The sequence below is a fragment of the Penicillium verhagenii genome, assembly GCF_028828195.1.
Source record: "Penicillium verhagenii strain IBT 33310 chromosome Unknown utg000005l_segment0_segment0, whole genome shotgun sequence".
NCBI lineage: Eukaryota > Fungi > Ascomycota > Eurotiomycetes > Eurotiales > Aspergillaceae > Penicillium > Penicillium verhagenii.
The window spans coordinates 5,063,474-5,091,429 of NW_026643169.1; the positions used below are offsets into that span (position 1 = coordinate 5,063,474).

Below are 27,956 nucleotides of genomic sequence, written 5' to 3' on the forward strand. Positions count from 1 at the left end.
CACCCGCGGGGAAACCGCGATGACGCTCGGGTCAGGTCATGTGAGAGGGGGTATGACTTCTTTCTGAGAACTAACTATAAAGGGCAGGCGGTCTAGGTAGCGGATGGGTCTGCCAGTGTCAATTGCTTTAGCCGTGTACTAGTATGCTTGTCACGTGCGCTTTGTTTATGTTTTGCCCAAAGGATCCACTCGTGCATCCTACCAACTTTAACGATCTCCAGTGTTTATGTTCCACGGTTGACCGCCTCGTTTACCTTGAACGACCTCTTACAGCTGTTTCATCACAACATCACTTTTTGAGTAAAATCAATCGCAAGATCAACTACCATGGCCGGCCCAGCTCGGCCTGCCTCCTCCCTCCCTGCGAGGCGGACAGGTTTGCGCCAGCCGACTCGACGTGCAGGGTCCACTGTACCGGAACCACGAGGAGTGTCGCCGGCAGTCACCGCCAAAGCAACCACCATTCCAGGGGCTGCTGCTAATGCGCGCCCTTCAAAATCCAGTCCCGAACAATTGAGCGCGGCAGCAAAGCGAAAGGAGCGAGAATTCGAACGGGAAATTAATGAGAATACAAGCATTCATGTGGTCGTGCGTTGTCGCGGTCGCAACGATCGCGAGATCAAAGAGAACAATGGCGTCGTTTTGTCTACTGAAGGGGTTAGTGGAAAGCAGGTTGATCTGTCTATGGGGCCCAATGCGCTTTCCAACAAGATATATGCTTTCGACAAGGTCTTCTCTCCAGCTGCGGATCAAACAGTGGTGTATGAAGAGACCGTTGTGCCCATTCTCAACGAGGTAAGCCTTGAATTATAGTCTGACGGGGGGGGGGACAAACTTGCTAATTGTATTGCAGATGCTCGCAGGCTTCAATTGTACCATTTTCGCATACGGCCAAACTGGCACCGGAAAGACATACACAATGTCCGGAGATATGACCGATACCTTGGGCATCCTGTCCGATGATGCGGGTATCATTCCACGTACCCTCTATTCTCTGTTCCACAAATTGGAGAACACAGACAGTACGGTCAAGTGCTCTTTTATTGAACTTTACAACGAAGAACTACGCGATCTGCTCTCTGCCGATGACCACACAAAGTTAAAGATCTTTGAGAATGAGAAGAACGGCCATGCAGCCACTATGGTACAGGGAATGGAAGAGACGTACATAGATTCAGCGTCTACCGGCATCAAATTATTGCAAATGGGTAGCCTCAAGCGCCAGGTTGCTTCGACAAAATGCAATGATCTGAGTTCTCGCAGTCACACCATCTTCACAATCACGGTTCTTACAAATCGAACAAGCGAGTCCGGCGAAGACTATGTGAGCTCTGGCAAACTGAACTTGGTTGACTTGGCTGGAAGTGAGAATATCGGGCGAAGTGGTGCAGAGAACAAGCGTGCAGCGGAAGCTGGTCTGATCAACAAGAGCTTGCTCACATTGGGCCGAGTCATCAACGCACTGGTGGATAAAAGCTCGCATATCCCCTATCGTGAGTCAAAGCTTACACGCTTACTGCAAGATTCACTGGGTGGCCGTACGAAAACATGCATTATCGCCACAGTATCGCCTGCCCGCAGCAATTTGGAAGAGACTATCTCAACCTTGGATTACGCCTTCCGGGCCAAAAACATCCGCAATAAGCCACAGATCAGCTCGCTTGTTTCCAAGAATAAGCTCCTTCGAGATGTCGGAATGGAATTTCAAAAACTGAAAAGCGAGCTAATTGCTACACGCAACCGCAATGGTGTCTACATGACGCCAGATGCCTTCGAAGAAATGACCATGGAAAGTGAATCTCGCAGGATCGTCAACGGAGAACAGCGCGCGAAGATTGAGTCTATGGAATCAAGTCTGAGGCACAAAGTACACGAACTTTTCGCTCTGACTGGAAATTTCAACACTCTGAAGGAGGAAAATGAGAACACTCAAAGTAAACTAAAGACCACCAGGGGCACTCTGGAAGACACCGAACGAAACCTGAAGGATGCCTCTGAGAAACTGGACGAGGAAATGGCGGTTCGCAAAGCTCATCAATATACCGAGAAACGGCTCCGTGAGATCGGCGCTGATCTTCTGACTATGCTGGACGGCACCGTTGATGATGTTGATGGGTTACATGCTAAAATAGACCGCAAGAACAACCTGGAAACCGATAATCGCCATACATGGCAGACATCCACTGGGGAGGTCTGCAGTGTGACCGAGAAGATTGATGCTCGTATAGAAGAGTTTCAAACACAGCATGCCATGCTAGTTGAGAGCATGTCTACCCGTATCCATGACTTTGTTGGCATTGAACTTGGCGCCGTGCAGTCGGCTCGCTCTCAGCTTCGAGATTACGATTCTACATTTGACAAGGTTGAAGCTGAAGCCAAGAGCCAGATCACCGGTGCACATGACGAGATGAACGAAGTTCTTGAGGAAATCAAGATCCTCCGTGAGGATGTCAAGACGAAAGTTGGAGAGGGATTGAATGGCCTATCAGCTGCAGCCGCGCGAATTTCCGAAGAGGTCATTGGGGAGTTCTCCCAGTTCCACTTGCAGTTGCACTCCTCCTACAGTGCACTGGGTAAGAATTTCAAGATCATGTTTGACACCATGGCTACCCACTTGGAGCAACAGAAGACCGAAGTTAACCGACTTCGACTTGAACTACAAGAATCCAATCGCCAAGCAGTGGAGGCGAACCGCAAAGCCTCGTCTAGTTTGACTCAGGTGATGGAGGAAGAGCAGGCAAGTGCCCAGGCTGAGCGTGAAAGCATCATATCCCAGATCCGAAGCTTGCTCGAAGATTCCAGCCAGCGGCAATCTGGTCGTCTCAAGATCAAGGTCGATGGCGTTCGTACAGATATCTCCACGTCTGGAGATTCTCTGGAGCAAGCGACAGTTCAATATGATCGACACGTTGACGAGTGGATTTTCAAAGAAGAACAGTTCACAAAAGATGTGATCACATCGAGGGACGATATCAAAACCAAGATGCAAAATGATTGGGAAACATTTGATCAACGCAATGCCTCAATTCAGCGCACCACTGAGTCTGTGCACCAAGAGACTGTGCGTATTGTAGATGCACAGATGAGTGATATGAGCAAGCAAATGGAGGCTCTTGATGATTTCGTTGCCAAGGCCCGTTCTCACAACGGCCGTTTCCATGAAGCACAACTTGGCAGCCTTGAAGCGATCAATTCGAGTGTGCGGGGGTCCCGTGGAGCAATTCAAGATCAGTTGAATAGCTTTGCTACTCGTGCTGGTCAACTTCAGAGTGATATCGACTTGCAGGCTGTGGATATGGAACGGTGCGCGGCGCCTCTACAACAGGAGGTCCGCCAGCCGCTAGTCGACCTCCGTGGCAATTTTGAGAACTACCCCATGAAGGAATATATTCCATCTGGCGTCACACCCAAAAAACGGAAGTACGAGTACCCTACGCACTTACCTCGCACTGAGTCTCACGATGGTCTTCGATCTCGACACCGAACCTCCAAACAGTTTACTGCACTTCCATTCGGCGAGGAAGATGACACACAGCCAGCCGCCGTCTCTAGTCCTCCCCCCATCTCCCCTGCAAAGACATTTGTGTATAGCGACCCTGCGGAGGAGGTAGAGATCCGCCGTTCATCATCCGGGGTGGCGTATAACAACACTGGCCTTAGGGAAGTTGATTTGAACGTCGCAAAACCCCTCTCTGAGGCTACCGACGATGCCTCAGTACAGATCGCCGCCACCGGTTTAGACAAAGACACTGTGAGAGAGGATTCTGAGCAGCCTCCTCTCAAACGCCGTCGCTCTGGCTCGACCAGCACGAACAACACAGCTGAGACCAAGCTCCCCCACAAGATGCTCTCCAAAAAGATGGCTGGCATGATGGAGGGTCGCGAGAACCTGACCCCCTCTGCTGTCCCCGGAGGTCGACGGTTCTACCGCAGCCGCGCTCCGAATTAACTTCAGTCATTCCTTAATCTCTCGGGTTCGTTTTGATAATTTTTTGGGGGGTTTTTTTATTTGTTCTTAAACACGCTTTCAATGTCTCTCGATACCCAATGTCGCTGGCGCTTGGTTGACTGGAGTTTCTGGCTAGGAAAACCTTGACCGATTTTGTCATTCCTCAGTCGTTCGTTATGTAGTTAGTCTTTTTTTGTGTCTGTTTCCCCTTTAAAGCTGTGCGGTTGTTTACCTTTGAAGGACTGGACTTCATAGAAGATAGAAGATGGATTTCATACATATGTACCGGCGATCGCTGGTTTTCGACAATTTCTCACACTCATTCTCATAAGGCTTGGTTTTAATCTCCTGGAATAAGTCGAATCTATCTTGTGCATAGTACACGTACTCATAATGGTAGGCTTCTTCAATCCAAGTGCCATTGTGACTAACCTTCTCCATACAGGGTTAGCTTCTGAGCAATATTTGCCTCCTTCGACGCAGCCCCAGCAGCGTCAGTCTCACCCTGTCTCTCTTCATCCACGATAGCCATTTCATTATCATGCGGCATTCCCCGTATCTGTTCCCCGGCTGCCCTAGCATCAGTCTCCTCGGAAGCAATCCGGGGATCTTTAGCCTCAACATGCGCCGCATCAATGACAGTTTGCAACTCCGCCATCCGCTTCGCAAACTGATTCATCATATCCTCCAACCGTGGTGCCCCGCGTTCTTTTCCGGACTCAGCAACGTATGGTAACCCACCAGTCCCGTGGATCTTCAGCATAAGACCATGTCCCGTCCTGTCGCCGTCCTCGTTATTCTCGAATGTAGGCGCTGCAACCAGTTCGCTTTTCATGACTTGCCAGTCTGGCGAAAAGCTCTTTGTGGATGTGACTCGAAAACGGGGTTGTATTATTGTCGTTGTTGTTGTTGCTGCTCCTCCGCCGGGGGATGCTTGGGTTGTCGGTGATGTGGACATGTAGTTTGTAGGATTTGGGGGGCTGGCGCCGAAGTTTAGTGGTGCGGGTGGTGGTGCTGCTGCTGCAGGGGTATTATTCTCAGACGCGGGGACTGGTTCAACTTCTAAAATGACATAATTCTCACGCACGCCCGGAATGGAGGGTGGAAGAAGCGTGGATGTTTCCTGCACTCCTTGCTCAACATACTGCCCGATGTCGATCGGAGCTTTCCTACTATCGCCCAGGGCATCCTGCTGTGCTTCCAGACTGCGGAGAGCTGCTTCGGTGACGATGTCGGTGTCGTCATCGGAAAAGATGTAGTGTATTGTTGGGTGGTAGTATTCACCCGTGGGGATGTCTTCGATTAGTGTGAAGAATGGCTGAAAGGTTGGCTGTTGTGGGGCTCCCCCATCCTGGGCTTCGGCTCCTGTCCCCGGGTCATCTGTCGCCCCCCGCGGTGACGCGATGGGATCCGTTGCCTGTCCGCGAATATGCAGATCGTCCGGCTGGGAGCCAGATACAGGCTGTGGAATATCCTTGGGACCAGAGAGTTGAAAGGAGGGCTGTGTTGTGTTGTTCAGAGACATCGCCGTTGCTACTACATTTCCAGACTCAATAGAGATCGAACGGCTAAAAGATCCAGGGACCATGGGGAGCTCCTTATCCCTTATCGATAGTGACACGTGATCTCTTGTCGTGTGTACTACTGTATGTACTAGTACCTAAACCCGTACATACATATTAACGAAGGGAACGCTATGTTGTGTTAAAGTGCACGAGTCGATCCAGCGTGGACAATGCCGAGACTAACACCAAAGGGCGGCAGCTAGGGGTCAGATCAGAGAGGTTTAGGAGTGTGTATTCCAATCTAGTCACTACAAGCGCTATGCAGTAAAGACAGGGCTGGTAATACCGTAACGGCATACCAGGATAACGTAGTAATGAAGTAGTAATGATACGTAAGGCCATGGTCCCCCACTACAATATGTACCTCCAAGCCAGGTACTCCTATATACTAGTATTTTGTGAATTATGTGCAAGATAAGGGTTAGAAGTCCTTTTAATGTAACTGATCTCTTTACATAAGAAAAAATTACGACGTGACTAAAAGAAAAGTGGAGGAAAACCTTCAAGTTCGTAGTATGCATGTAACATGTTCTTCGTGATAAGGATGCAACCTTTGTCAGGGAATCATGTGCTGGCGTTTGCTTCTAGACTACTACTACTACTACTACTACTACTACTACTACTACTACTACTACTACTACTACTACTACTACTACTACTACTACTACTACTACTACTACTACTACTACTACTACTACTACTACTACTACTACTACTACTACTACTACTACTACTACTACTACTACTACTACTACTACTACTACTACTACTACTACTACTACTAGTAGTAGTTCTTTATTTTTTTGCTTGCTTCAAGTTATTTGTTTGCCAGGAATTTACCAGTTGACTCCCTGTTCTGCGCTATAAGAGCGCTCAGACTGCCGCTTCTCCTCAAATGCTCTCCCTCCACAGGAGCTCAAATTAGCCGATCGAGCATTCGTTTGCTTGCCTTCGTGCACTGATTTTACAGCCCTCTATGAGCCTTGGAACGATCAATTGTAACTACATAATACAATTGAATATGCATAGATTACAAGTCCAAGGCTGGCAGTGTGACTTGCCCGCACTGCAACAACTTGAAGGTTCTTGGTCAACAAGAGACCTCAAATCGGCTTACGCGAGCTGGAAAGAGTAACAGGTCAATTTTGGAATATTTATTATTTCAACCTAAATCCTAATTTTGATATCATTTTAGATAATACTATTATATAGCGGCAGCAGTCAACGAATTGGTACGTACACCTGCCCGGGGTGCAATGAAAGCTTCCCTCGGAGGTGATATCTAATTTTGCAACATTGAAATCTCATTATTATTGGAATTACAACGCCTGCTTTACATACTCTTCACACATGCATACACCGAGTGAAGGAGCACCAGCAACAAGGAATCCCACTGCCTCCGATCCACGAGAAGTCACGTCTCGATTTGGGCAGCCAAAAGCGCCCTTCTACTCGACAAACTCAACCGAAATCCCAACCAAATACTCTGGTGGCAATAACCAAACATCCTCAATCAGAGGTCAAACGACTGTGGTAAAAACTGGGGGCCGGAGGCGAGGTGATGAGACTGGCGGCAAAGATCCTTGGTCGCGGTACATGTGTGCTATCTTCTGACCCGCCAAAATTTGGTAAACGATGAGACCAAGCTCATTGCTAGACCAAAATATAGTTACTCGGAATTGATTTCATTCATTTGACAATTGGACTTTGCCGGCGAAACCAATCGCAACAACTGAATGGGGGGACAGATCACGGCAGCAATGGTTGCGAGCATCCATTTTGATTATGCCCGCGCAAATCCGGTCGAAGTCTAACAAGCCTACGGATGACATGCCTTTGAACAAATTAAAGAGAAGTTGAGAACGGATAATGAATTGTCGGAGTATTTTCCGACACTTCTTGCCCCACCACCCTTATCTAAGCCATCATCAACCGCTACTTAGTTACTACTTACTAGTAGTTGTTTATAATGGATGGCTTCAAGTGTTACTTTATGACGTGATTGGAGATGGAGATGGCTCCAGTGATTGCGCAATAGATCACGTTGAAATGAAAGCCCTCTCGAGGTCCCCTCTAGCACTTAGGTACCTGCTTCAGTACTGTGGCTTATTGTATCTAGTACAAAGTAGTTGTAGGTAGAGGCCTGGGTACATACTACGCTCAAGATTCCAAGGTTCTGCATGAATGCATCATGCAACATCCAAAGTTTGAATCTCTCAACATTGAAGTTGCTCTAACGCCTTGGAAGGAATGACCAATGCTCCCATCCCATAACTATTTGATAAAGTAGTGTCAAAAAGAAAACCCCAGCGATGCAAAAATTCAAACCCCATGAAATAACAAGTTTATCCTCCAATGTGCCTAGTGAACGCCATAAAAAAAACATGATGGACCATCATCGCTCGGGTTCCTCAATTTCTTCAGTCTCCTCGGTCTCCTCGGTTTGTTTCCATTCGAATTCTGAGGGTGGTGAGCAAGTCATAGATCTCATGACAGGAAGGGAGGAAAACATACTTTGACGACACATTGGACAAAGTCCTTTGGAGGTTTCTTGCTGAATCCAGGTCAAAAGGCAATGCTGGTGACTCGGTAAGTCTGGTATCCTCGGGTCATATTCAGAATCTTGATATCCCAAGTCTTACCATATGAAACGAATGCCCACATTTTCCGAGCACTGCGAAATTTTTAGTCAAAGAGTCTTGAACGGGTAGCTCGCGACTTACAGAGCGAACAGTCGTCGCCGGGGAATTTGCAGGTCGGACAGGTTCCGTCGAACTGGACACGACAGATACCACAGACTTCATCCTCCGGCATATCCCAATGCCAAGTTGCGATAGCATTCCATTCCTTGAGCTTGACTTTCATGATCGGGTCATGCTCCTTCGGCAGTGGTAGAAAAGGTGGAAGTGGGCGACGTTGGCAAAAGGGAACCCCAAGTGATGGAATTGCTAGAATTGTTGATAAGCGCGACCTTGGTGTTTATCGTTATCACATGAGTTTCTCCGCACCAAATTAACTAAACTCCACATCCCCCCCATTTCGCCATTTCACTGTTTCACTGCTAAATGTAAAAAAAAGGAGAGGGAATTCTTTTGGTGCTTTTATTTCCCCCCCTTTTGAAATCATGGCTTTCGCAGCCACCCGCTCCTCTCGTTTGTTTCGTCCCACCATGGCTGCTCGAGTTCCTGGCTCTCGCGGGTCTCGCCAGATCTCTTTCTCCTCCTATCTGGTTACTCCCAAGGAGCTTAATGAGGCTCTGAAAAAGAACCCGCCTTCTAAAATTTCCACGTCACCACGAGTTATTCCGTTGTGTGCAGCATGGTTCATGCCAAATGACGCCGAGGGCCGCACCGGCATTGACTCCTTCCACAAGTCACGCATTCCTCAGGCCCGGTTCTTTGATCTTGACGCCGTGAAGGACCAGGATTCACCTTATCCTCATATGCTGCCGACATGTGAAACATTCGCAAATGCTATGAGTGAGCTGGGGATTCGTCGTGATGATGAAGTCGTGGTATACGACACCGCCGAGTTGGGAATCTTCAGCGCCCCGCGTGTGGGCTGGACTTTACGCGTCTTCGGCCACCCTAATGTTCACATTCTCAATAACTACCGCCTTTGGACCAAAGAACAATTTCCGACCGAAAGTGGTGAACCCACACCTGTGGAGAAGAGCAAGTACCCAATCCCAACCTACGACTCGAAGCTGGTCATATCTTTCCGTGAGATGAAAGAGCTGGCATTGGACTATGGCAAGGAGGGCGCAGAAGAAGTTGAGATCTTGGATGCTCGCTCCTATGGTCGCTGGGCTGGGACAGATCCCGAGCCACGCCCCGGTCTTTCTTCGGGTCATATGCCTGGATCTAAGAGCTTGGCTTTCCAGCAGTTGCTAGACCCGGAGACGAAGACCTATCGATCTCCCGAGGAACTGCACAAAGTCTTTGAGGAACACAAGGTGGACCCTGCTCTCTCCATTATCAGCTCCTGTGGGACTGGTGTCACAGCCACAATTATTGAAACTGCACTGGCTCAGGCCGAGTATGGTGACGCTAACCTGCGCCGAGTTTATGATGGCAGCTGGACGTGAGACCTTCCCTCTTCCCCGTTTTTCTGTGACATTCCTTTTTTTTCCCATCATATATTAACAAAATATTTAGTGAATGGGCCCAGCGAGTGAAGGAATCGGATGGTCTCATTAAGAAGGTGAAGGAGTGAAGGAAAATGACATGTCTCCCTTTAACAGTTACTAGTATGATTGATAAGATGGAGGAATGATTTCTGGGTGTCTTAATTCTTAACACCTTCTTTCCCTTCTGTTTTGATATCCTTAGATGATACATCTTGTGCACACCTCGCATGTAAAATCAACTCTTACTTGATTCTTTCTTCTTTGTTTATCCCTTGATCTCTTCTTCAGGCTTAGTTCTTCCTCTCTCTTGAATCTTGATTCTTCTTCAGGCTTAGTTCTCCTGTAAGTTGCACTTCTGAACCCCGGTACTGCGCTTAGTCAGCGCTTCATCTCAGCCTGAAAGCCGATTTGATTTCCCATCTACCACTCGCAAGTCCCCCTACTCAGCATTATCCTGGGTTGCACCGTCTTAAAGATGCTGCAGATGATTCATTGTGTTTTCCATAGTGCGTTGCGCTCATATTCCGGCGTCCCGCTGCCCCCACATTCCCAGACCACCCCAAATCCGCAAACCTCCTTCGTGGGACTCTGCTGACCCAATCTTCCCCCTCCTTCAGTTGCGGTTGTCTTCATTTCCAGTTCCCCTGTATAGGGTTGGACTGCCCCCCTTCCGACCTTCCCCCACCCGACAGCTAATCTCTCCACCATGTCGACCGGACGCAAGATCTTTCACTGCGCCGTGGATGAGACGGCTTTGACTACCAATATCAGCGAGATTAAGAAATGGACCACCAACGGGTCCATCGATCTCATTGTTCCTCTTTACAGTAAGTCCTTGTTACGGAAATTGAAACGCAAGAGTATTCAGCCTGCCCGAGATCGTTACTGACCGCACGGTTCACCTCCAGCTCTTGAGCGGCTCCACGCCTTGAAGCGGGCGGGATCGCAAACCGCCATCAATGCCCGCGAGGCCGTTCGTTTCCTCGACCGAGTCACCTCCGGCAAAGACGCCATCGCATCCAATAGGATCGAAATCCAAGGTCCCAATCAACTGTTCGAGCACTGGGAGGATGCGGAGAAATTCTTCTTGCCCGAATTCGAGGAGGAACCGAGCGACGAAGTCAATGCGAATGCCCATACTCTGAAATCGCCGACCCAGCGACGGGAGACCACCGGCGCACCAGAATCGGATGACTTATCCCAGATGTTACTCAGCAGATTGAACTTCAAGAAAGATCCTGAAGCGGCCTCTAATACGTCCGCTGGATCCCCAAGCGGGCCAGCCTCGCGCACTTCCTCCCGTAGCTCTCGCACCAGCCCCGAATGCGCTCAGCATGAGAATGGCAATACAGCCAAAGCTGGGAAGTCAAAGCATGGTCATCAGCGCACAGGATCGTCCACGATTCCCGTGGCCCCGGCTGAGCTCCGCCCGTTACTGAGTGCTCTCCTGTGGCGCCTGCACAGCGGTCCCGATGGTGAGAAGTCCGGGAATGGCTGTATCCTCGTATCCAACGACCGCGCGACTCAAATTTGGGCCCAAAAATTCGGAATTGGTGTGAAAAATATCGTCCAACTGCGTACTGCGATTCAATACGAAGAGCGCGAATACAAGAATCGCTGCAAATACGTTGAGAAGACCCAGACCCAGATCCAGACCCAGAATCAGACTCCCGAACCCAAGACTCTCCTGTCCTATGAGGATGAAAGCGACGAAGATGAGTTGGTCTTTGTCCCTCGCGGCCGCGGCAGTGGCAAGGGCCCTTCCCGGGGTTCGCGCGGCGCGGCATCACGCAAACCTGCTGTAAAGACCAACCCCCCAGCCGTCGTGGAGCCCCCAACGACCGCACCGATCGAAGTGCCCACCCAACCTATTGACCCGAACTCGTTCAGCCGATCCATTGGTGGGGCCACCAAGGCTTCATCCGCCATTGATCCGAGCCCGCCGCAGGGCGCCGCTCGCGGAAACGCAGCATCCCGGCGTGGCTCCAACGGGCGCCGTGGTGGATCTAGCCGTGGATCTGGTCGTGGTGCCCCTCGTGGTGCCCCTCGTGGTGCTGCACGAGGCAACACCCGCGGCCGGGGCAAGCTTTGGGTTCCTTGATACCATGGGCGGGTCTGCCGAGACCGACTCGATTGGATCTCAGCAGACCAAGTGAACATGTTGAAATGAATGTATCCAGACACCGGACGGGTTTGTCTTCTTTCCCTTACAGGACCGGCATCTCGCACGAGGTGAAAGCGATTCGTTACTGTGCTTGTCTGCAGGACGCGTATCTTTCTAATCTCTGCTTCCCCTTCCCCTTCATTCCCACACCCGGCATGACTCCCAGGATCACACAACACGGTTGGAAAGCCGGAAATGTACCTCCCACAGGGTATTTCGATTCGACTCCGATTCCGATTCCGATTCTCAGAGGGACTTGCTCTATTGGATTCTTCCTTGAGGAGCCCTCCGTACCCTTTGTTGCCCAGGAATTTTCTTTGGGGGAAAATATGGGTTGCCGTGTTTCTTGATGAGAATTTTGCTTTCTATCTTCCTTTCTTTTTTGACTTATGGAGGCCAAGTAGATTCTTATTTGCCTGAAATTTACAGAGGAAGGATTTTGATTTTGATTTTTTCTTCTCCTTCACTGTAAGCAAAATCACTTGCAGAGATAAATTTCTTTCCATACTGCTAGTTGTATGTTTGACCAGGCTGTAAACTGTGAAAAAAAAAACCATTCAACTTGCATGTGTACACTAAATACTACGTAGTACTAGTAAAAGTTGGCGTTTCCCCGCGTGACCCAGCATCACTTGACTTTCCTATTACATGACCTTTGCACTTGGTTCTTCCCCTCATCCTCAACCTTCCCTTTACTTTCTACATCCATCTCGTTCCACATTCCTTGACTTATCAATACTCCATTATGTCGATTGACGAAACTCCTCTGGGTACGGCCCCCTATGAGCGCCGCAACTCGCTGGAAAAGCATCTCCAAACCCGACCGGACCCGCAGGACCTCAAGGACCGTCACATCTTGCTGAACACCAATGTTGCGCCGTACGGGGCCCCCGCCTTTTATTATTATTATCAACCCCTTGCAAGCCGTTGTGGCTGACTGACAACAGATCTCTCCAAGCGGCTCATCAGGAACTCGCCCGTCAGCGCGCTTCGGACGAACTGAAGAAGAATCTGGGGAAAAGGCCGGGACGGGACGAGCTCGTGGAGCGTATATCTCCCTCTCTTTTACCTTTCTGAGCCACCTTTGAAACTACTATCCTTTTCTTTCTTGCTTTGCTATGCATCGACCTCAGCCCTCTCCCCCTTGTGTGCAAAAGCCATTGCAATGTTTTTACTAACCATGGCAGGTAACATTCTTCCCTCGACCAATGCCGCCCCGGCTCTACAGGCCCAGGCCCGCGAACTAGAGCGCCACATGCTCGTCGATAATCTGGAACACAAGATTCAGAATCGTCCCGACCCCGAGGATCTGATTTCCCAGGGTATCCTCGAGGAAGATGAGAACCCGCGCTCTGCCTAAGTCCACACATGATGTTTCTGCGGGGTCGTTACGAACCTGATCTCCCTGATTCCGTGATGATAAGATTGGGACTGTGAGCAGGCCCAATGTGAGGGGAAATGGCGCTTTCTCGCCCTTTCTTTTCTTTCTTTCTTTTCTTTTTTTTTTGCACTTGATCCTTATTTCCTATTCCCCTTTCCCCTACGAACTTCGTTTCTCTCTCTCTTATTCTTCTTCGTCTTCTGCTTTTAATTTTGCGGGGGTTGATGGGGCAAGTCATTCTGCGGATGGTGATGTCACGGTGACGATTGTCGATGTCTGCTCCACATATAAGTTATCGTTTTATTGTTTTCCCCGCAAAGTCTATATCTTTGATTCTCTGTAAGCTATTATCTGTTTATCCACTTCGTTTCTGCGTATATGGCTATAGACTCGAGAGAGGTAAGTCTTTCTGGATTTTTAATATTGTAAAATCAAGAGTGGAGTACACGGCGGGGATTAGCGCGTGCCGATGTTTATTGAGATCACCATGTACTAGCACTTGAATACTAGTTACAATACTATGTACTAGTAGCATGCCAGCTTCCAACATTTGAAGCACTTGAGGTTCGCTGTCAGCACCTGCTTGGGAATATGCAGAGTTTCAATGAGAGCAAAGCGATGGTTGTTGATTGATACAAGTTAAAAGAGCTTACTATATTTTTCTAAAGTACTTGAGACACGCCGACGGTAAATTTGAAGAGTTGCAGAACACATGTCAATATGTGCATAGCAATGTACCAGTTGACTACTAGTCAACAGAACATTGAACCTTACAAACATTCGAAGGCAATACTGATTGAGCAAGGGAGTTGTAGTCATTGAAGCACTTATTATATGTGCATCCATGGTAGATCTCACACGTAAGTAGTAGACTTAGAATGACCAGTGACCTACAGCACTTGAGCGCTCGTCTTTACCTAGTATGTACTACATAAAATATATGCCTTTGAGAGTATGTATCCTGTGTCCCTCGAGGACTATAGCTACTAGAGACTAGGTTCGGATTTATTGAGACCTAGACATATTCAATGAAGTAGACGTAAAAAAAAAAAAAAAAACGTTTACCCGCCCGGCCGCGGACTTTGCCTCACAGCGCAGAGCTCTCATCAGATTCCATGCATATGGCTCGTAATAATTGTGTTTTAACATTTATATCTTGGATAGAGTAACTCGAGGCATCAGATTGAGGAGAGACGTTCGCAGATCAATGAATCTCCATCTCAACCGGCGCTGACAGATCTGGCGTCCATCCACTTGGGCGCTCGCTTCCACGTACCAAGATTCCATAAGCTGCCCGCTCCACCTTCTCCACGCTACTCTGCATTACTTCCACTTTTTTGAACAAATCACGTAGCATATTTGACCGCTTTGGAACACTGAGCGCCTCAAACTCTGCACGCATAGCTCTTAAATCAATGACAATACCAGCCTGTTCGGCAGTAAGATGCGGGAGTTTTCTTGTCGCATCTGTAGATTCTGCCTCGGCTCGATCCTCCTTGGCTGCATTCCCAGAGCTCAGTGCGGTGACGGCAAAGCGCATCATCTCACCAGTCAAATCGAACAGACCCATGAGATAATCATCTTCTGTGACTAGAAGCTCATGCGGGAGTATGGCTTGAACTTCAGCGTGGCTGATCAACGTTTGCGTGCGCAGGTAGTGGTCAAACGAGATTGCTTCAATGAACTCTTGGATACCACCACCAATCTGGCGCTGGTATCGCCAAGCATTGATGCCTGTGACATCTGGGATGATAGAATTGAAAAGAGCCTTGATCTGGTCGAGGCGGGTTTGGTTTTCTTGCGAGATTTTCGGAGGAAGGGGTTGGTTGATGGCGCGCACGCGTTGAAGAGCGAAGATCCTGAGAGCATGTTAGGACTGTGGGACCTGGAGAATGTTAGGCGACGGACTTACATCTTCTTGCTCAGGGCGGTAATGTCCCGGCTGACCTTGATGATCCGCTCGCGTCGGTCGTGATGTTGGTCCAGCTCATTGCGGAAACCCTCAAACAAGGTGATTATCGGGGTGGTGGTTTCAGATGTCATAGTGATATCGGTGTCTTGTGTGACAGGCTGCCCTTGCCAGGATCGTTTGGTTCCCATTTCAAGGTGGTGTGTGTGTGTAAGGTGAGAGGGGTGGAGAAAGTGAGGTTTGCGCGATAAGAGGTTTATCGACTTATCGATAGTTAACTAGTTACATCAACTTTATCTGACCAAGCAAATGGCAAGATCTACATCACTGGCAAGAGTCAAGACTCAAGAGTCAAAAATCAATAGTCAAGACGGAATTCCAAGTTTGTAGGGCTTTTAGATACCAGAAAATCATTGAACGAGACTTTTCTTCATAAATAAGTGATTAGATGCTATTTCACCTACTTGACATACTACTCTCTCGTCAAACTCTTCTCCTACTAGTCTACCGGAATCCTAACCACTGCCCGACCCATAATCTCATCCTTGGTGAGTTGGCGAATAAGTCTATCAGTTTCAGCGAAGTCAAATACCTCAATGGCAGGAGTAATCACTCCCTCCAAGGCCAAATTCAGCAGCTCCGTCAATTGACTCTCAGTACCCACTGAAGAGCCCTTAATCGTCAGTCCTGTTGGGATTAGAATGGATTCTGACCCAGTAAAGATGCAAGCAGGCCATCACTCACCTCGAGCGGCACAGATAGTGGCAGAAATCGGAATATCCATTTGGTTCGGGGGCAAGGCCACACATACAATAGTCGCCATATTTCGCACTAATGATGGTGCTATCTGGAAGGCTTCCTTGGTCCCAGGCACGACAATTGTGGCATGAGCACCCTCTCCGGTCAATTGCAATACCCGCGCCGTGACATCCTCCGTCTTGAAATCCACAAATGCTACCGCTCCAGAGTCCAGGCTAAGTTTTCGCTTGGAATCCCCACTATCTATCGCAATCACACGGAGCTTCTTCACCCGCGCGGCAATTTGCACCCCTATGTGACCCAGTCCGCCGCCCGACCCGGAAATCACAATCCAATCCCCAGCTCGGAGCTCGTGATCGAGATGCGCCAAAGCCCCAGACATGGTTAGACCAGCGCAGAGAATGGGAGCGGCGATCTCATCCGCAAGCCCCTTGGGAATCAGCGTGATGAACCGGGCATCGGCAACGACATATTGCTGTAACGTGCCGGGAACGTGGCGGCTGGTGTTTACCTGCTTGGGGCAGTTCTGGGTGAACCCTCTCCGACAGACGGAGCATTCTTTGCAGGCACTATAAAGCCACTTGACGCCGACGCGCTGACCGAGGAGCGATGGAGTAACGTTGGTGCCCGCTTTGACAACTGTCCCCACACCTTCATGTCCAATTATTGATTTGTAGGCAGCCCAAGCTAGAACGGCTCGGACTTCGGAGTGACTGTTTGATGTCAGAATCGGAATGGGTAAAGTGTATATTGAACTTACCAGAGACCTGTGCACGTTAGCTTGACTAGGATCTCTTCTGGCCCTGGTTCGCCGACGGGGATGTCATCGCGGATCAAGATCTTGAAGTTTTCACCAGGATCTTGCACGAGAGCTGCTGTTTGGTGATTAGGAATGGATGCCATTTTTTTGCTCCAGAGACTGGCAGATTCAAAAGAATGCGAAGAATCAACCTTGGAAGTAGAAGAAGGATTACGAATTAAAAGTGTTGAAGCCGATGACTAACCTGTAGAAATACCGATACGCTCTGCCGCATCGCGGTTATGGCGATCTATAGCCGAACCCCGCCGAGTTCACAACCAGTTGAAATCAAAGAGAAGGAGAAAAACAGAAAATGGGCTCACACATTGGTATTCATAAGAAGAGCATGTTGGAGAGGAAGTACTCATGATTGAATATATTTGGTCAACTTTATTTCCTCCGGATTGCACATGCAAGATGGCTCTGTCCCGACATGTTGAGTCAGCGTTGCCTTCAACGTTCAAAATCCACAACTTTGGAAGAGGTATATTTTGGCTCTGGTTCCAAGATCAAACAAGATATTCGAAGCCAGTTGACTGGTGACATTCATACATGCGGCAAATATAGGTAGGAGATTCGATGAGACAATGCAGAGAGAAGATATACCTCTTGTGTGTTTCAATCCACCAAGGGTACAACCTTCCAAGGTTGGAAGATCCTTGATTCAATATAATGATTCAAACATGAACCCTTCAAATGTTGGCTCCACCTTTGCACACATGCATGTGCTTCCACCTGGGCATTTCAATTCTGTCACGAAAATTTGATTTTTTCATCCCCGTGTGTCTATCAGCCGAATGATAAGTCGGGACATTCCAAACACAACCCGAGAGAGAGAGCAGTGTATAACTCGTATGTCCATCTTTACCTCAAAAGAAGGTTCCAAGTGGCGTCGCTCGGTGAAGAAGTTGACAACTCAATACAAGCCAAACTAAGCCACCGAAGCCTTTGCCGAAGCTTACCTGCCCTGAATGTTCCTTGAAACCGAGCGTCCGTCAACACCGTGCGGGGTGACTCCACAACAACTCCACTCATCCCCGGATTTGGGCCTTTAGCGAGCCAATACCCATGCAACACCGGGTTCATTTAGACCGAGTGGTCGTCCTCGGGGGAACAACACCGCGAGACAATATGATCATCATCGATCAAACGACGGAGTGAAAAGAACCCCCTTGGGAACTTGGACTCTAGTCTTGTGAATACACCTGTATTTCTCTTTGCTACATCCAAACCATCGAGATATACATAAACAGGATGATAAAACTACGTGGGAAATATTTACATTGGGCCGTGACAGGTACATATTCAAATCACAGGAGAGAATTATTGTTTGATGTTGGAGAATACTAATCTCATGTAGCGGCGAGCTGTCAGGCTTTCCTCTTACTTGGTTATGACCAGGGAGTCATGAGCGGACTGATCGGGGCCAACAATCAATTTGGACAACAGTTTGGTCACCCAGATGCAAACATGCAGGGAATCCGTGAGCAATCATTTCTGAAATCGATTGGAACCGAGCTAAAAAATTATATGACAGTGACCTCGATCTATGATATTGGCTGCGCTGTCGGATGTCTGCTTAGTTTTGTTGTCGGTCATAAACTCGGTCGGAGGAAGATGATCATGGCAGGAGGCACGATCATGGTCATTGGCACCGTTATCCTGGGTTCTTCCTATACCAGAACCCAGTTTTTGGTTGGCCGTGTTGTCACAGGGTTTGGAAATGGCATCAACAGCAGTACTGTCCCAACATACCAGAGTGGTAAGTCACATTAACGGTAATCAACAAACATGAAAGAGCTATCACTGAGGCCCATGCAGAGATGGCACGACCAGAGCGCCGAGGCAGACTTTTATCAGCGCAGGGAACAATTACAATCGTCGGGCTATGTATAGCATACTGGCTCGACTACGGCCTCAGCTTCGTCGACTCCCCTGTTCAATGGCGTTTCCCAATCAGTTTCCAGGCTTTCTTTGCCGTCTGTCTGGTTTTGCAGATGATCCCACTTCCTGATACACCTCGCTGGCTTTGTGAACAAGACCGCAGTGACGAGGCGGGCCGAATTCTCGCCCATCTTCAACTTGAGCAACCTGCAGATGAATCGACCCCGAAGTAGTACGACTGCGTCGCCAGATTGAATCGGCTATCGAGATTGAGTCATCAGGTGGCCCATTCAAGTATAAGGAGCTTTTAGCCGGAGGCAAGGTCCAGAACCTACGTCGCATGATTCTGGCCGGTCTGGTCAATGTTCAGCAGCAGTTCACTGGTAATATCCACCAGAACACCTTCAGAAGAAGAGACTTATTAACTACCAATAGGGTCAAACATGATTAACTATTATGCACCAACGGTATATGAGAATGCAATGGGGCTTTCCCGAAACTTGGCGTTGATTCTTGGCGGCTGCACTTCGCTTGCATACCTGGTTGGTTCAATCATCCCTCTTTGGAGCATGGACGTTCTCGGGCGACGCTCTTCCCTGATGATCTCTGCTGCTGGCCTCTGTGTCTGCTTTGTTATGGTCGCCGCCCTGCTCTCTGTCGGTAGCACAGACTGTGCATATGCTGCAACGGTCTTTGTTTTTATTTTTCAAATCTTTCTGGGTGTTGGGTATTTACCTGTACCTTGGTATGCTCTTTACCTTCTTTCACGAGACCTGTCAAAAGACTGGAAATTTTTACAAAACAAAAAAGCGCTTACTTTATTACAGGTTTTATCCCAGTGAGATTACGACCACGCGCATTCGGGCTCGAGGCCAGGCGTTTGCAGGCTTCGTGAACTGGATTTGCGTCTGTAAGTGACTTCTTCTCTTTTAGAATTAATCTCTCCCTTTACTGATTGTTCTAGTTATTGTTGTGCAAGTGACACCAACTGCAATTGATAACATCTCCTGGAGAACATTCATCATCTTCGCGTGTTTCTGCTTTGCTTGGGTAAGCTTCCCCTGGTTAAACACCGAATTTTTTAAGCTGAACCTCATAGATCCCGATGGTGTTTTTCTTCTTCCCCGAGACAAAGGGCCTTGAACTGGAAGATGTGGATCATCTATTTGAAAGTGGCGGTCTTACCGGAGGCGTCTTTGAGTCTCGTGGTCGTCCTATTGAGCCCGGACATCACCGCACTATCAACACCGAGAGGATTGAGAAACAGATCGACGAAAGACATGAGCATATTGGTTTGTAGACATAAAACGGTGGGAATTAAGTGATCCTTGAGTAATTACACCTTGACTGGATTTCCTCAAATCTCAAATGTCCTCGCTGAATGTTGGCTGGGCACATTCGGGGCAATTTATTTCGACAGTTGTCATTTGGAGATTGAATTAGAACAAAGAACTTATAGAAGGGAGATATCTGGGAGATTATGCAGGATTCAATCTTTATACACATCATGTTCCCGAAGTCATATGTATCATTAGAAAGGACATGAATTGATCTACCAAGGATGGCCAGGACTTGAGCAATCGGGACTTCACATGTGCAAGCCGTGGATCCTACTACGTGCTCTAGATGTGTGAGTTATTGAAGGGCTGTTTCAAGTGTGTGATCACCTCCAGGAGATCTCTCATCACGCACGTGGCTGTGATCTCACCACCGCCACCGCCACCTTTCAAGACCAAGGGATTGCCTCCAGACCCCTTTGTATAGATGCTCACGATTTGATCCCCTTTGAGATTTGCGATCGGATGATCTTTCTCGACATGCTGCAGCCCAACTTGAATCTTTTGACTAGCCACGTCAATACTACCGATATACCGCAGCACTTTGCCTTCCCTTTGGGCCTGATCCCTGGCCATCGCCATATGCTCATCAAATTTGGGTAGCTCTTTCATGAACCGAGAGGTCCCCTCGGCTGACGAGGGAATTGACCGTAACTCAATGGGAATCAGTGACTGGACAGGGAACGCATCTGGCCCAGCTATCTGGAGACCAACGACTCGAGCGAGGATGGTAAGCTTTCGGGCAAAGTCCATTCCGTTCAAGTCATCACGCGGATCAGGTTCCATGAATCCGATCCCGAGAGCATGCGCCACGAGTGAACTCCATGTGGAATCCGTTGTTCCGATAGCTGGCATATATGTGTCGAACAGAAGGGACAGCGTGCCAGAAAGAACACCTTCTATCTTCACGATTTCATCACCCGCGGATATCAGACCGCGAAGGGTTGACAGAATGGGAAGACTCCCGCCAACAGTTGCTTGGTGGTATATTAGGGCATTTCCCTCATTCGCCGAAGCGAAGATATCATTCCAGAGTGAAATGTCGTCGGAGAATCCCTTTTTGTTGGGCGTCACGACGGATATTCCTTTCTTCAAGAATGCCGGGTATGCCTGTGCTAAAGCAAGGCTAGAAGTATTATCAATCAAAACCACCCGACCAGGAACTAGCGAGAGGTATGCCTCTATCTCATCTGGCCGTAACCCATCCACCGTCGTTATCGAGGGAGTGACCGTAGCAGATTCCCAATCCACAAATGGGATCGGGGGTGCGTAAGATGGAGTTGGTGCTAACAGAGTTTTTGAAGAGCGTGAAAGTAAAACTAGGTGAGGTGCTTCTGGCACTTGCGCAAGCTGTTCAAGTAGCGCTGTACCGACAACCCCCACACCTATTTCGATTTAGCTCAAGTACGTGAGGGCAGTGTTCAAAAATGATAGTATTGGTGCAAGCCCATACCCACAATGGCGAGATAAACGGTGCTAGCCATTTTGTCTTTCCCTCCAAGTCTATAGATGGGAAGATAAATTAGTATATTCGAAACATTGAAGGATAAACGTGACAGAGAAAGAAGTTGCATTAGACCAAACCTCCTAAGCGTACGAGTATGACTCATCCATGGCGCCATTTGGCCTCATCGAGGGAGAGAAAAAATAGAGAAAAATAAGAGAAAAAAAAAGAAAAAAAAAGAAAAATAAAAGGGACAAGATTGGAAGTAGGGGAATTGGAATGATAGACTGTTCAAAGGGTTTTGTTTAATCACACAAGTGGGAATCCTTTTTTCTACATTACTTTTATAAAGAATTTAGGATTCCAGAAAAGGTGTGCCAGTTGTTGACATTGGATAAAAGTGGCATAAATTACAATAATTTATTTTCCTGGCAGATTCTAGAATATTCGTACATCATTCAATGTAGATATAGTCCCCATTACCATCGCGCACCATTTTTTCATATGCAAAATCATTGATTTTTAATCATTTCCATATTTACCAGCGGCCACCGGGGGCACCGCCACCGTTGTAGTTGGAGCGGGGAGGGCGGGCCTCAGCGACGTTGACACGGATACGGCGGCCATCAAGGCTAGAAAATGTTAGTGGGAGGATTTTCTTGTGCGGAATATATGATCCCATATCAGAGAGTGGGATTAAAAGAGACTTACTCCTGCTCGTTCATGGCGTTCTGGGCAGCGGTAGCCTCCTCCTCGGAAGAGAAGGTGACGAAGGCAAAGCCACGGGAGCGACCAGTCTCACGGTCGGTCATGACAATCTAAGAAAAGGAAGTTAGAATTGGTGTGAAATAAGAAGATCAAGTTGAAGCAAAAAAAAAAAAAAAAAAAAAAAAAAAAAAAGGGAGGGAAAAAAATATGAGAGAGGGGGAGGGGTTTCACGTACGGCGTCAACGACCTGGCCGAACTGCTCGAAAGCCTGCTTCAGCGAGTCAGTGGTGGTGTTCCAGCTGAGGTTTCTATTTTCCAGTGATTAGTTTCGATTCAAGTATAAATGCAGGATGCAACGTACCCGACGTAGAGCTTAGACATTTTGAAGGATTGTGTGTGAGAAAAGGATTGAAAAAAAATGATAAAGAGACTTCAGGTCAGATTTCAACCCACCGGCAAGAGATAAGGTGACTGTGGCGGTGAGGGGCAACAAAAAAAAAACACGGAAATTTGCCAAACCAGAGAAAAAGCAAGAAAATCTAGAAAAACCACACAACCCAACACACACAGCCCCGCTAAAATTGGAACTGGATCCAACTGAACCTTCCATAATCCACTTTCCTTGGCATCAGTTGAACAGTTGACTCGCTGATATGCAATACCCAATATCTCCCAGTATCCCCCATTTCCCCCCATTTTCCCATGTTTCCCGCCGCAGGCGATGGAAATTACAATGTCAAACGTCAACGACATCTCAGCAAAAAAGAAAAGAAGATACAGAATCAATTCGCCCCAGGAAGGCGCCTCTGATCCAAGGCAACCATATACAGTCCGATCTCAACATATACCTTCATGGATGATATGCAAGCATGGGTTCGCATCACCAAAATATAGTCCCCGAGGCCCCGTGCACGAATGCGGGCACCCACATAGCCCGGACCACGTTGCCAAGCATCACCCCGTACATGATCTTGCATGCATGTGACAAGTTGACAACTCATCACTTGAAAATCCTTTTCTCCCCAGGCAAAAATGAGGCTGAATTCTCCATTTCTCATTGCTGGCATACCCGTCCATGGGAATACCTAGGTACCTAACTTCAAAATTCAACTGTCAAATGTTCCAAAATCCTTGAATCCTTGAACACTTGAGTCATGTTCCTTGCGCGAATGTTGCTGCAGACTTGGAATATCCAGATGTCTCCTCTCGGACCTGATGGCTCACGCATAACCCCATGTGGTCTTGTGGCCAGCTCATACCTTAGCATTGATCCGGCTGATTCAATGGGGTCGCTTAGGAGAAACAGGCGAGATAACCAGGTATTTCACACATGTGGAGATAAGGCGACATCCCAAAAATCGACAAGGGACATAAATCTATAAATCCTCGAGTTATGCCCCGGCAGACATACGGGTAGACCATCTATCAGAACCATCAATTGATAGGTTTGAATTACATACCCCGTCTGCGAATTCATCATGTCAGTGGCAACGAAGCCTTCGCCTCCACCTGGGCCACAACCCGGAATACAGCATGTCAATTCATCTTCACCCACGAGTGACTCTTTCAAGTGTTGGGTGAAATGCCTGCTTGATTTTGCATCTAAACCCGAGCTGCAAATAGCTTCCAATTTTATACGTGAATTTGAACACCAACAAGACCAGATCAAGAAACTAAGCGATCAAGATAAAGATCATACCATCGCTATGAAGATGATGGCCTCGACAATCGAGAAAGACCAGACGAAGCAAAAGGAAGTGCAGGCGAAAGTTGAGTCCTTGCGCCAGATCATTGCCGATCAAGAAACTACGATTTCGAAATACTTACAGAGCATCAAAACACTTGAAACTGATGCCAAAAATTCGAAATCAGACAAAATTCAGGACGCGGCGAAACTCGAGAGATTGTCTGATGATATCACATCTTTGCAAAAGAGCCTGAAAGAAAAAGATGCCATCATCAATAAGATGAAGGCGTCCGAGTCAAACTTCAACGATCGCTTGGCTATCGAGAAAAAGAAGGTTGGGAAGCTGCAAGAGCAGTGTACGTCAATGACGCGTATCATGGAAGACTCGCAAGCCAAATTAAAAACACTGGAGAGTTTCCGAGGGTCTTATCGGGAAGTGGCCGAAGACACCATGTAAGCCATAATCCTTAGTGATGCATGTCGGATTCATGACTGAGCCTTTTCAGGATCGATCAATTTTCCAATCTTTGGGATTTTGCTACAGAGGAGATGTCCAAGATTTTGCAAAAAGAGACATTGAAGGTTGGCACCGTATAGTCCATTGCTTTGGAGGAATTCTTTACTCACCGATTCGCAGGATAATAGCACCTGGGAGAAATTCCGAAAGGACAGCGTATCGATTATGCCACACAACGTCCCTCTCCCCGCCTCCACCAGTATAGCGGCCAAAGGAATGCGCCTTGCTGTGACTCTAGGCCACTTATCAAGAGAAATTAATAAGCACATATTCCAGCCCAACTACCTCGACCTTGATGACAATAAGCTGCGAACAGCCTTGATCGAGCTGGCCAAAATAGACGGCGAGAAAGAATCATTCTGTCGGAGTATGCTTCTTTCAATTGACGAGACGGGGCAAGAGAAATCTCGGCAATCTAGGATCCTAAATGTTTCACGAAATGTAACCCATAACCTGTTTAAATCGCTCTCCGATGATAAACAAGAAGAAGCTCGGCAAATCATATCGAAAATTGCGGAACGGGCGACCCAAGTCTGGATCCCACTCCAACATGCTCATTTGAAGTACGAGCCGGACTTCGAACCCTTGGTTTGGGATGATCCTGAGTGGAGCTCGTTCAAGTTCCCAGGAGGAGATAGCGCTCACGCGGAGAAAAAGACCCCCTTGACGGCAGGAAACTTTTTTACGATTTTCCCGCGCATCTCCCAGATAGAAAATGAGAAGCGCCATCCTTTCACTTATGTTACTCAGATCAGAACATCGCATCCCTTGTGGAGCTTGGCAGAGGAAGAGATGATTCGAAGTCCAAGTAGTCCCACTCACGGTCGAATGCCGTCTTCTGGCGCGAGACGGCCATCTATCTCTGGGACCAGCACTATGCGTCATAATGGGAAGAATTCTCCTAATGGGAACCACACCACGTCGAACGGAAGACCTTGAGGGTTTAAAAAACAAGGTCGACTGTGGCCCCGGTCAACCTTGCCAAAGTCGTCAAGAGATTCCAAAATGAAGTCTACGCATTTTCGTTCAACTTTTGAGTTTAGTATGGCATTTATCTCCATCGTGTTGGATATTTTAGCCTGTTTTGTTCGTCCCGACTGGACCTTCTTTCCTCTGTTCTTCACTTGTCTTCCACCTTTTTTACTATTTTTTGTCATTTTATGAATCTCGGAGACTTCAGATTGATTTGAACTTTGCAGAAGGTATTGGGAATAGTTTATAACAGCAGGAATGGGGCTGCAAATTGGCCTTGAATTCTTTCTCTAAATCCATCAATTGATATTGCCTATCACTATACTTGAATCTTGGGAGACAGGAAGTAACCAGAATAGGTATAGTGTACAGCCTCCACCTATACAGATGTCGCAACTTGATTTGATTGATTCCAACGTTGCTTACGCATCGCAGCTGCCCCCGACAGTGTCCAAAATTGGAGTTTAGGCTCCCTTATCCCCCCTTGATTGGCTTCGTATTACAAAGTCTGTCTCTTATTGATCATATCTGGCATTATTTTCAACTCTCGCTTGTTCGTTCCCCGAAGATACCTACCAAGATCCGCGGGTATAGACACCTGTTGATTTCCCCCTGATACCGTACAACGCGACCCCGCATCCTCTGGCAACATGCACCTTAGTCTCAAAGAACAATATGTCGACTTTCCTCTACCAGAGTCGGAAGACAGGTCCAGGCGATGGAGATATAAGGTCTCCCGACCGATCGCTATCTTTTCCATCCTAGCCGTTTTGTGGACTCTGCAATACTACGGAGAAATTCCCAGGGGTTTACAACCAACACCAGTCGATAAGGATTTCGAATGGGACCTTGTGAGTTATGGCCAATTTCCCAAACTGCGAGATATTAACAGGCAATAGATTACACCTACCAAGCAACTCATTTATCACCCTTGTTTTGACGACTATGAATGCGCTCGACTAGAGGTACCAATGGACTGGAATCGTACGGAGGGTCAAGGCGCGACTGTCGCACTAGCGGTCATCCGGCTTCCAGCCAAGGTTGCAGTCACAGATGTCCGATACGGTGGCCCTGTCATTCTCAACCCAGGTGGGCCTGGCGGATCTGGGGTAAGCTTAGCCTTTCGCAAAGGACATAAGATCCAAAAGATTGTTGATTTTGAGGAATCACCTGAACACCCGGCTTCCCAGTCTCCAGGTGCGCAGTATTTTGATGTGATTAGCTTTGATCCGAGAGGAGTCAACAACACCACTCCTTCCTTCTCGTGTTTTGCGGATGCGGAAGCGCGTCGTGCGTGGCAGCTTCAGCTGGATACCGAGGGAACCCTTGGGAGCTCAGATGCCGCTTTTAACAATCTGTGGGCACGGGCAATTGCATTTGGCGAGACTTGCTCTAGCGTTAGTACTGGTTCTGGTGACTCGGAATGGATAGGACGTTTCATGAGCACGCCCCCCGTGGTGGCTGATATGGTTGAACTCGTCGAGCGACACGGCGAGTGGCGCGAGAAAGAAACCGATAGACTTCTGATGAACAGCGGAATGAATTCCCCAGCTCCGAGACAACGAGATGCTCGGTTGCGGAATAAGTGGCAAAAAGGTGAGGAGAAACTGCTTTACTGGGGATTTTCATATGGCAGTGTTTTAGGTGCAACTTTTGCAGCAATGCAGCCCGGCCGAATCAATCGCTTGGTGATTGATGGAGTCTGTGATTCAAAAGATTACTATGCTGGCAACTGGCTTCTTAATCTTCAGGACTCAGACTCGGGATTGCAAAAGTTCTTCGAATACTGCCATGAAGCTGGCCCGGCGTCATGTCCGTTTGCCTTGGATACTTTGCAGGCGACTAGAGAACAATATTACGATATCCTCACTGAGATTGCCAAAAATCCCGTTGCTGTTCCCGGTTCAGTGTCCAGAGGACCTGATATCATCACCTACAGCGACGTCTACACCATGGTTGTGCAATCACTGTATAGTCCCATGGACATGTTTTCATCCATGGCACAACTGCTGGTAGACATTTCTCAGCGCAATGGATCTTCCTTTGCCGATTTCAAGGCCAATAACCGCAAATCCACCTATCTTCCAGGGTTCAATGTTGAGGCACAACCAGGTATCCTATGTACGGATGGAGAAGACATCCATGGGATCACGAAAGAGGAATACAGGGAGTATTGGCATACACTCCAGAATCAGAGTCAGGCAATTGGAAATTTGTGGCCCACTGTCCGCCTACCATGCGCCGGCTGGAATGTTCGACCGGAATGGCCCTTTACTGGTAGGTTATCCCTGACGTGTACAGGCAATTCACTGGGATCTAATCACTCTTTTATCAAGGATCATTTGTTCAAAACACGTCTCATCCTCTACTCTTGATTGGCAACTTATATGATCCAGTAACACCTCTACAAAAGTGAGAATCTCCACTGCTATATTATGTATCCCGTGGATATCAACTTACGAATTGTAGTGCTATCACAATGTCCCACGGATTCTCCGATGCTCGAGTATTACAGCAAAACTCTCTTGGCGTAAGTTTTGAATTTGATGCTTGCTTTATTTTGTAGAGGTACAAATGGAGATGCTTACAAGTTTGATATTGACAGCATTGTTCAATCACTTCCTCGTCCAACTGTACAACCAATGTGATTAGAAATTACTTCCAAACTGGGGCGCTCCCAGATGTCGGGACAATCTGCGAAGTGGACGAGCGACCTTTTGGCCTTCCGGGGATGTGAAGTACTCAGAGGTCC

General features: G+C 47.9%; 14 protein-coding genes across 14 annotated transcripts; 8 read left to right on the forward strand and 6 right to left on the reverse strand.

The window, feature by feature from the left end:
* Positions 1-327: 327 nt before the first annotated feature.
* N7466_005379 (putative kinesin family protein (BimC)) lies at positions 328-3,949 on the forward strand (the record flags this gene model as incomplete). Its single annotated transcript, XM_057164776.1, has 2 exons — positions 328-795; positions 854-3,949. The coding sequence occupies 2 exons, from the start codon at positions 328-330 to the stop codon at positions 3,947-3,949; spliced, it is 3,564 nt and encodes a 1,187-aa protein (XP_057023457.1).
* A 427-nt stretch (positions 3,950-4,376) lies between these two features.
* Positions 4,377-5,474, reverse strand: N7466_005380 (uncharacterized protein; the record flags this gene model as incomplete). Its single annotated transcript, XM_057164777.1, has 1 exon — positions 4,377-5,474. The coding sequence occupies one exon, from the start codon at positions 5,472-5,474 to the stop codon at positions 4,377-4,379; it is 1,098 nt and encodes a 365-aa protein (XP_057023458.1).
* A 606-nt stretch (positions 5,475-6,080) lies between these two features.
* Positions 6,081-6,299, forward strand: N7466_005381 (uncharacterized protein; the record flags this gene model as incomplete). Its single annotated transcript, XM_057164778.1, has 1 exon — positions 6,081-6,299. One exon carries the CDS (start codon positions 6,081-6,083, stop codon positions 6,297-6,299), a length of 219 nt encoding a protein of 72 aa, XP_057023459.1.
* A 1,610-nt stretch (positions 6,300-7,909) lies between these two features.
* Positions 7,910-8,379, reverse strand: N7466_005382 (anaphase promoting complex subunit 11; the record flags this gene model as incomplete). Its single annotated transcript, XM_057164779.1, has 4 exons — positions 7,910-7,974; positions 8,029-8,092; positions 8,157-8,188; positions 8,238-8,379. 4 exons carry the CDS (start codon positions 8,377-8,379, stop codon positions 7,910-7,912), a joined length of 303 nt encoding a protein of 100 aa, XP_057023460.1.
* A 259-nt stretch (positions 8,380-8,638) lies between these two features.
* N7466_005383 (sulfurtransferase) lies at positions 8,639-9,729 on the forward strand (the record flags this gene model as incomplete). Its single annotated transcript, XM_057164780.1, has 2 exons — positions 8,639-9,597; positions 9,672-9,729. 2 exons carry the CDS (start codon positions 8,639-8,641, stop codon positions 9,727-9,729), a joined length of 1,017 nt encoding a protein of 338 aa, XP_057023461.1.
* A 620-nt stretch (positions 9,730-10,349) lies between these two features.
* Positions 10,350-11,744, forward strand: N7466_005384 (uncharacterized protein; the record flags this gene model as incomplete). Its single annotated transcript, XM_057164781.1, has 2 exons — positions 10,350-10,470; positions 10,552-11,744. The coding sequence occupies 2 exons, from the start codon at positions 10,350-10,352 to the stop codon at positions 11,742-11,744; spliced, it is 1,314 nt and encodes a 437-aa protein (XP_057023462.1).
* An 808-nt stretch (positions 11,745-12,552) lies between these two features.
* On the forward strand, positions 12,553-13,167 carry N7466_005385 (RPEL repeat-containing protein; the record flags this gene model as incomplete). The annotated part of the gene is made up of 3 exons (XM_057164782.1): positions 12,553-12,686; positions 12,755-12,855; positions 12,995-13,167. The coding sequence occupies 3 exons, from the start codon at positions 12,553-12,555 to the stop codon at positions 13,165-13,167; spliced, it is 408 nt and encodes a 135-aa protein (XP_057023463.1).
* A 1,225-nt stretch (positions 13,168-14,392) lies between these two features.
* On the reverse strand, positions 14,393-15,288 carry N7466_005386 (translin family protein; the record flags this gene model as incomplete). Its single annotated transcript, XM_057164783.1, has 2 exons — positions 14,393-15,047; positions 15,101-15,288. 2 exons carry the CDS (start codon positions 15,286-15,288, stop codon positions 14,393-14,395), a joined length of 843 nt encoding a protein of 280 aa, XP_057023464.1.
* Positions 15,289-15,596: 308 nt separating this feature from the next.
* Positions 15,597-16,759, reverse strand: N7466_005387 (zinc-dependent alcohol dehydrogenase; the record flags this gene model as incomplete). The annotated part of the gene is made up of 3 exons (XM_057164784.1): positions 15,597-15,784; positions 15,842-16,569; positions 16,617-16,759. 3 exons carry the CDS (start codon positions 16,757-16,759, stop codon positions 15,597-15,599), a joined length of 1,059 nt encoding a protein of 352 aa, XP_057023465.1.
* Positions 16,760-18,062: 1,303 nt separating this feature from the next.
* On the forward strand, positions 18,063-19,839 carry N7466_005388 (uncharacterized protein; the record flags this gene model as incomplete). Its single annotated transcript, XM_057164785.1, has 8 exons — positions 18,063-18,138; positions 18,193-18,417; positions 18,477-18,701; positions 18,773-18,922; positions 18,975-19,284; positions 19,367-19,449; positions 19,504-19,589; positions 19,639-19,839. The coding sequence occupies 8 exons, from the start codon at positions 18,063-18,065 to the stop codon at positions 19,837-19,839; spliced, it is 1,356 nt and encodes a 451-aa protein (XP_057023466.1).
* A 322-nt stretch (positions 19,840-20,161) lies between these two features.
* On the reverse strand, positions 20,162-21,360 carry N7466_005389 (Homoserine dehydrogenase; the record flags this gene model as incomplete). The annotated part of the gene is made up of 2 exons (XM_057164786.1): positions 20,162-21,261; positions 21,330-21,360. 2 exons carry the CDS (start codon positions 21,358-21,360, stop codon positions 20,162-20,164), a joined length of 1,131 nt encoding a protein of 376 aa, XP_057023467.1.
* Positions 21,361-21,858: 498 nt separating this feature from the next.
* N7466_005390 (RNA recognition motif domain-containing protein) lies at positions 21,859-22,409 on the reverse strand (the record flags this gene model as incomplete). The annotated part of the gene is made up of 4 exons (XM_057164787.1): positions 21,859-21,952; positions 22,032-22,138; positions 22,264-22,336; positions 22,390-22,409. 4 exons carry the CDS (start codon positions 22,407-22,409, stop codon positions 21,859-21,861), a joined length of 294 nt encoding a protein of 97 aa, XP_057023468.1.
* A 1,097-nt stretch (positions 22,410-23,506) lies between these two features.
* N7466_005391 (uncharacterized protein) lies at positions 23,507-25,171 on the forward strand (the record flags this gene model as incomplete). The annotated part of the gene is made up of 3 exons (XM_057164788.1): positions 23,507-24,168; positions 24,222-24,297; positions 24,353-25,171. The coding sequence occupies 3 exons, from the start codon at positions 23,507-23,509 to the stop codon at positions 25,169-25,171; spliced, it is 1,557 nt and encodes a 518-aa protein (XP_057023469.1).
* Positions 25,172-25,854: 683 nt separating this feature from the next.
* Positions 25,855-27,941, forward strand: N7466_005392 (TAP-like protein-domain-containing protein; the record flags this gene model as incomplete). Its single annotated transcript, XM_057164789.1, has 4 exons — positions 25,855-26,055; positions 26,104-27,481; positions 27,674-27,734; positions 27,857-27,941. 4 exons carry the CDS (start codon positions 25,855-25,857, stop codon positions 27,939-27,941), a joined length of 1,725 nt encoding a protein of 574 aa, XP_057023470.1.
* Between the last annotated feature and the right edge of the window lie 15 nt (positions 27,942-27,956).